The following is a 7,292-nucleotide window of genomic DNA, read 5'->3' as shown; positions in this document are numbered from 1 at the left end:
CCTTCCTGAAACTTCCCAGTCACACAGCTAAAATTCCTTGCCAGAGCTCTCTGTAGCTCTGAGGGTACAAGAGACTACACAGGGAAGAGAGAGATGCACGTGGGAAAACAAGCACTCAAGAAGGAAATTCCACCTGGTTGCTTTGTGAGGATTATCTTGCTTGTATTTCAAGACCAAACTTTACATGGCACACCTCTTTTCTGCTCATCTGCCTGCCCATCTCTGAGCTCTGTGACCTGGGCATCACCCTGAACCCTCTGGCTGCTCTCACATCCCACCTCCGTGTGGAGCCTTCCTGAAACTTTCCAGTGACACAGCTAAAATCCCTTGCCAGAGCTCTCTGCTCGTAGCAGTTGCCTCAACATCCCCTTGCCTGGTTCTGAGCCACCACAGCCTCTCTCTCTCTGTGGGCATCAATCCCTGTCACAGAGCTCAGCAAAGATCATTTTCCTGAGCTGTTATTTTTAGCCCATGCCCCCCTCTCTCTCTGCACATTGGCCTGCCAGCTCTGTGTTTTTCTAATGCAAATAAGAATCACTTGCCTGCATTTTATTCTGTTCCAAAAAAGACAGACTCCTACCTGTAACTGCCCTATATCAGCCTCTGTCACCTGCTTGCTCAGTTTTCAAACAAGGATGGAGGTTGGCATCCTTTCATGTGGCTCTTTTAGTCTCGAGAAGATCTCCTTAAAAACACCAGCAAAAATACCTCATTAAAATCCGTGTTGCAGTAACTACCCAAAAAAACACCCAGCCCAAATCTGTCCTCTCACTAATCCAGAGCACAGCAGAGTCCACCTAAAAAGCTGAATCCTACCTGCAAGCCCCTTTTGTCCAGCCTGCTGCATATCCCTGAATAAGCTTGGAAACAGTTTTCCAAGTACAGAACTCAGCCCAAAAACTTCCTCTCGACTTTAGACCTCTGTGGCAACTGATAACAAGAGAACAGGCAGAAATGAGGCTTCCAGGTTTTCGTCCAATGTTCCTTTGCTTGCTGGATTTTTACAACAGCTTTCATTTAATGAGTGTGGAATTCTTGTGGATATAACACACAAATTTGCTGTTTTCCAAATTATATATGTCCAGTGTCCAAATGACACTTGAAATATCACAGAATCATAGAATGGCCTGGGTTGGGAAGGCCCTAAAAGACCATCCAGTCCCACAACTGTCTAAGCCTCATGGATTTATGAGCAACTCCTGCTTTCATTTCTCCCCATAAAAAATATCTTGGGGATTTTTTTTTTTTTTAAATACCTCGTCTCTAAAAGTTTTCCCAATTATGAAATTATTCCAAAGCTCCATAGCTATAGACAGATACCTGTCAATTGGGACTCCTGTTTCTCAGTTATAACCCCTCCTAGGGCAAGGGTGAAAACAGAGATGGTGCATTCCCTCCACGAGAAAAGGCACAAAACAGTGCTTCTCCTCTTCCTCTTCCATCCAAAACTGCCCCATTCAGCTCACAATCCCACTCCCAAACCAGATTACTAGTGCTTTAAATCACATTTTCTTGCTCGTTTTCAACACCCCAAGTACCAAGAAAACCCAATTTCTGCGCAGAAACAACTGCACCTAAAGTGCAGTTTGAAAGGGAAGTTCTTTTGCTGATACCAAAGGAATGTTCAAAAAAAGCCACTCCTCAGAGTACTCCCTAAAGAAGTATAATCAAAGGAGTATTAGTTCACACAATGGAAAGAATGAGGAGTTGAACCTCACCCAGAAGGATGGTAGGACAGACACACTCTGGAATTCCATGGGCAGGGATTGCACAGCCCAGGACACGGGGACTGAACAGAGCAAAGGAACCACAACCACGCAGAGGGGGAATATTTATCAGTTTTTGGAAAGCCTACATATTTTAGATGGTTCAGCTCTTCCTCTGAACCTCTCCTGCTCTAATCATGTCCCAGCATCACATCCTACCCTGGACCAGAGCTGAACCAGCAGCAACCAGGTCTCAAAGTAGGTTATTATACAGCAAAATTAAAACACGTGACTTATGGCAATGCCTGGATCATAATTCATATTTTTGGAAGTTAGTGATAAGTGTTTTACAAGCAAAGCTCTGGAAATATCAAATATTTAAAAGCAGACAGATAGGAATTCCTCTTGTAGGATCTGTCACGCAGATTCATTATGAATCATTTGGATCCCACACAGCTGTCACAATTTCAGTCATGAGAGCCCAGACATTACAAACTAAAGCTTTATTTTTAGATGGATTCATCAGTTGTCATTTTTCAATCATCAAAGAATTAATGGAATTGCATTCTATGTTCTTCTGTGGCTCTAACTTTACAATCAACAACCTCACTGATGGGAAGTGACCTCTGAGCTTCCCCCTGAGGAAAGAATCAGTGGCTGTAAGTAACTAAATCAGCTGATGACACAGAAACCACACCACAAACATCACCTTTTCTAAATTTCACTGCTGGTAGATACTGTCACATTAACGAGCCTGAGCCTGAAATGTCCCTGCTTCATTTCCCACCAAGCAGAATAAAAATAGAAGCTACAAAGCACTTCCAAGGGTTGAGTCTTAATGTCAGGGCACAGTTGGACATCCTGCATCACAGAAACAGCATCATGTCTACAGATGGAGTCAGCAGGAAAGCCCTGGCTTGCAGAATAAAGGCAGGGCCATCCCATCATGAGTTGGGGAAGAAGACACCCTTGGGAATGCACTGGCACAGGGAGAAGTGGTGAAGCAGTAAATTAAAAACTGTAACCAAAGTTCAGAAGGAAATACAATATTCCTGCACCTTTTCCTGCAGCTTCCAAGGAGCAAAGCTGGACTCAGCACAGGTACATAAAACACAGGACTGCTCAATTCCATAAGATATCCATGATGCAGCTCCATATCCCCAGCCCAACTCTGTTCCAATCCTTAATAACTCTTGTCTTTCATGGCTGGAAACCATTCAACACATCCACTGCTTCTGAGCACAATTATTTATTCCATTATTTCAGGATCCAGGAAAAGGCTGTGCCTTAATTACAACAACATGTGCAGAACTGCAAAGTCAGTTCCCCATCACTGGCTTCTCCAGGAGGCTCCAATTCTCTGGGAAAACATTTGCTCTCCTAACACAAGGAGCCAGATCCCAGCTCTGCACAGCCCTGGAGCAGCAGTGGGATGAAGAGAAAGAACATCAGGACTGCAGAACAACCACAGGGAAACCCAAAAGTGTCCCTGCAGGTCAGGCCTAAGAGCCACTCACAGAACACAGAGAAAATTTTTGAGGTTGCTTTGGAGGGCATTTCCAGGCACATCAGGTAGAAGCTACAGACAACAGTTTTGTTCTGGTTAGGGGCAACTACCTCTAGAATTGTCTGTTTGTAACAATTTAAAGTATGAAACTGTGCCAGGGGAGGTTTAGGTTGGGTATCAGGGAAAGGTTCTTCCCCCAGAGGGTTGTTGGCACTGAACAGTGTCCTCAGGGTTTGGTCACAGCCCCAAGGCTGCCAGAGCTCCAGGAGTGTTTGGACAACGCTCTGAGGGACAGGGTGGGATTGTTGGGGTGTCTGTGCAGGGCCAGGAGTTGGACTCTGATCCTTGTGGGTCCCTCCCAGCTCAGGATATTCTAAAAAAAGTCAGCTTGCAGAAAAGATGATGAAAAGAACCCCCATGTTTGCTATCAACATTTACTAAGACAACCGAAATTCATCCAAGTTCTCCTATAATTCTTCTTTTGATTCCCTGTTTTTCTAAGTATTTAGCATTCAGAGAGGAACAAACATACAAGGAACAAGACACACAAACCAAAAGCAAACCAATCTGACAGCTCAGTGGCTTCCATGAGTCCCAACTACAGAGTTACCTGGAGCTGTCTCAAGGCAATGGATCATCACCCAAATGCTTTCAGTAGCTGAGAGTATTATTTAAATGAGACAGAATTTACAGGTCAAGATCATCACCCACTTGAAGCCCTTCACCTTCCATCATCTCCAAGACAACATGAGAATAACAGACCATTTTCACCCCAATTTTGAGAACTTTGCTGCAGGGTTTCCTCTGCTCCCCAGTCCAAGCCCAAGAACATCCCAGTCGTGTTAATGCCACAGCACAATTTATATTTACTGATCCTAAATTTGTGCAGCAGAGGGAACGCTGCAGATGCTGCCTTAACGAACCCAACATCCTTCGGGTGAAGCTGCACCACGAACACAACTCGAATTTCTAGGACAGCTGCAGGGTTTGTGCCTCCCTGTCACTCGGGGGGGTGAAGGAGGGAAATTTACGGGGCCGCCAATTTCAAAGGCGTTATTTTGAAAACAAACATTTTGCGGAGTTGTTTCCCAGGGGGAAAAAAAAAAAATAAAAATGTTTTCATGACTCAGAAGAAACAAAAAAGTCAATCCACCTCCTGTGGTAACGGGCCAATACCAACAGCTCCCCACATAAGGAATACGTGTCAACAAACAATATCCACATTCCACCAGGGGATAAAAACACAATCAACGTGAAAAGGCTCCGGGTCTCTCGGGTAAGAAAAGAGGCTGCACAACATGTAAAAGGATGCTTGGGATGATCTATCCCACCAAACATGAAACCTGCACCTCAACCACGGCGTTATTCTGGAGTCAGGTCCATATTAGTTTCCCACAAACCTGCTCCCCTTTATTTTTTTTTTTTGTTTTCCTGGCAAGGCATTTAACTGTGCAAAATTGCCTCGCCAGCGACAGATGTGAGTACAAAGAGAAGCGATTTGCTACAAAAGGATTAATACATTTTGAAAGTTACTGTCTGGCAACCTGTCAAAGGGACTTTTATTGGTCTGTTTTATTATGGCTGTCGATAAGCCCGGTGGCACACAACCCACACTGGTGTGCAGGGAGCAGAATGAGGGCAGATCTCCCCTGGCTCTGCTCACAGCCCTGGCCTGCACCACCACAGAGGGCATTTGAAAGGCTGGCCCTTGTCTTCTCCAGCATTCCCAGCACGAGGAATGCGTGGGCAGTGGTGAGCAGGGCATGCGCCCTTGGAAGTGGACATGTGGCCACTTGTGTCACCTGTTTGGCCACTGAGCATTTCATATCTGTTTGACCCTCAAGGATGTGACACCTGAGTGACCATCAAGGATTTGACACCTGTGTCACCACCGAGGATTTGGCAGCACAGCCCCTGGAGCCCTTTGACCACTGACCATTTCACACCCATTTGACCACGGACCACTTGACCCCCGTTTGACCACTGACCATTTCATACCTGTTCGACCAGGGACCATTTGACACCCGTTTGACCCCCAAGGACTTGACAGCTGTTCGACCACTGACCTCTTGTCACCACCAATCAACCCTTTTCACACCTGTCTGACTACTGACCACTTGTCACCTGCTTGGCCACTGACCATTTCATACCCGTTTGACCAGGGACTGCCTGTCACCCGCCTGACACCCAAGGATCTGTCACCTGTTTGACCACTGAGGATCTGTCACCCATTTGACCACCAAGGATCTGTCACCCATTTGACCACCGAGGATCTGTCACCCCTCTGACCCCCAAAGATTTGCAGCCGCCATCTGAGCGCAGCCCCTGGAACTGTGTGACCACTGACCATTTCACACCCCTTTGACCACAGGTGCCATTTGTCACCCATTTGACCAGGGACCGCCTGTCACTCCTCTGACCCCCAAGGATTTGCAGCTGCCATCTGAGCACAGCCCCTGGAACTGTTTGGCCGCTGACCATTTTGTACCACTGACCACTGACCATTTCATACCCACTGACCATCTGTCTGACCCCCAAGGATCTGTCACCCGTTTGACCCCCGAGGATCTGTCACCCCTTTGACCCTCGAGGATTTGCTGCTGCTGTCTGAGTGCAGCCCCTAGAACTGTGTGACCACTGACCATTTCATAACCACTAACCATTTCATAACCACTGACCATTCGTCTGACCCCCGAGGATGTGTCACCCCTTTGAACCCCAAGGATTTGCTGCTGCTGTCTGAGTGCAGCCCCTGGAACTATTTGGCCACTGACCATTTCATACCCACTGACCATTTCATACCCACTGACCATCTGTCTGACCCCCAAGGATGTGTCACCTGTTTGACCCCCGAGGATGTGTCACCCGTTTGACCCCCGAGGATCTGTCACCCCTCTGACCCCCGAGAATTTGCTGCTGCTGTCTGAGTGCAGCCCCTAGAACCGTGTGACCACTGACCATTTCGTACCCACTGACCACCTGTCCGACCCCCGAGGATGTGACAGCCCGCGGACCCGCCGGTACCTCCCCACCCGCACCAGGCACCCCTTCCCCGCGGCCCCGCCGTGCCCCCGATGCCCGGGCACTCCGCGGCCTCTCCCGGTTGCGGTGACAGCCGCGGGTCGCCCCTGCCCGGCTCGGGGGCAGCGCCGGGCGGGCTCGGGGGTCTCGGCCGGGTCGCGGGTGCCGCGGGGGTGCCCCGGGCGGTCCCGGGCCGGGATGGGCGGCAGCGCCGGCCCCGCTCCGGGCACGGCCGGGCGCGCCCGCCATGTTCGCGGCGGCTCCCGGGGCCGAGCGGGGCCGAGCGGGGCCGGGGCCGGCGCGGCCCGAGCCCGGCAGGTGCCCCGGGGATGCTCCGAGCGCTCCCGCGGGGGCTCCGCGATGCGCCGGCGGCGCGGCCGCTCACCCGAAATCCTGGTCCATGGACTTGAAGAAGAACTTGTAGCTGTGCACGGGCCGGTTGCTGAGGACATTTTTGAAATCGGCCAGCGTGACTTTCTCCGGCGGCACCGGCAGCTTCACCAGGTAGGGCGTCTCCTCCTCGTCGATGTGGTAGATGATCTTGGTCTCCGCCATGGGCGAGGGGAGCGGGGGCGGCCGGCCCGGGGCCTCCCGGCCGGCGCTCGGCTCCGCTCACGGCCTTCCCGACAGGAAGGGAGCTCCCGGCTCCCGGGATTCCGCTCCCTGCACTGCTCTCTAGCTGCCCGACCCGGGAACGGCAGCGCCGCCCGCCCCGCCCGCATCCTCCTCCCGCCGCCCCGCCGGCTGCCAGCGGAGCCCGGCCCGGCCGGGGATGCGGGTCCGGGGTGCGGGGGGGTCCCGGGGGTGCGGGGGATGCGGGTCCGGGGTGCGGGAGGTGCGGGGGAAGCTCCCCCGGTGCGCCCTCCGCCCGCACCGCGCCCCCCGCGCAGCGCCCGCACCGCCCCCGCGGGATGGGGTGGGATGGGATGGGGATACGGATGAGGATGGGAAAGGGATGGGAAGGGGGAGGAGAAGAGCACAGGGATGGGACGGGGAAGGGGAAAGAGAAGAGAAAGGGAAGGGGGTGGGATGGGGATGGAGAAGGGAAAGGGGACGGG

At 51.3% G+C, this 7,292-nt stretch overlaps 1 protein-coding gene and 1 long non-coding RNA gene across 3 annotated transcripts in view; one reads left to right on the top strand and one right to left on the bottom strand.

The window, feature by feature from the left end:
- The window catches only part of DVL1 (dishevelled segment polarity protein 1), a 69,437-nt gene extending 62,569 nt beyond the window's left edge, over positions 1-6,868 (bottom strand). Inside the window, exon 1 of one of the 2 annotated variants that reach the window (XM_027657952.1) lies at positions 6,620-6,868. In XM_027657952.1, coding sequence (XP_027513753.1) covers positions 6,620-6,789 — 170 coding nt within the window. In that variant the 5' untranslated portion in view covers positions 6,790-6,868. The remainder of the gene's footprint in view (positions 1-6,619) is intronic. The other variant, XM_027657953.1, reaches the window with a different exon arrangement.
- LOC113954073 overlaps positions 6,571-7,292 on the top strand; it is a 5,479-nt gene continuing 4,757 nt past the window's right edge. The window contains exon 1 of the long non-coding RNA XR_003530098.1: positions 6,571-6,738. This is a non-coding gene — a long non-coding RNA (uncharacterized LOC113954073). The remainder of the gene's footprint in view (positions 6,739-7,292) is intronic.

This window comes from Corapipo altera, unplaced genomic scaffold, assembly GCF_003945725.1.
Source record: "Corapipo altera isolate COAL_440 unplaced genomic scaffold, ASM394572v1 301, whole genome shotgun sequence".
Taxonomy (NCBI): domain Eukaryota; kingdom Metazoa; phylum Chordata; class Aves; order Passeriformes; family Pipridae; genus Corapipo; species Corapipo altera.
This window is presented reverse-complemented; position numbering and strand designations above follow the sequence as displayed.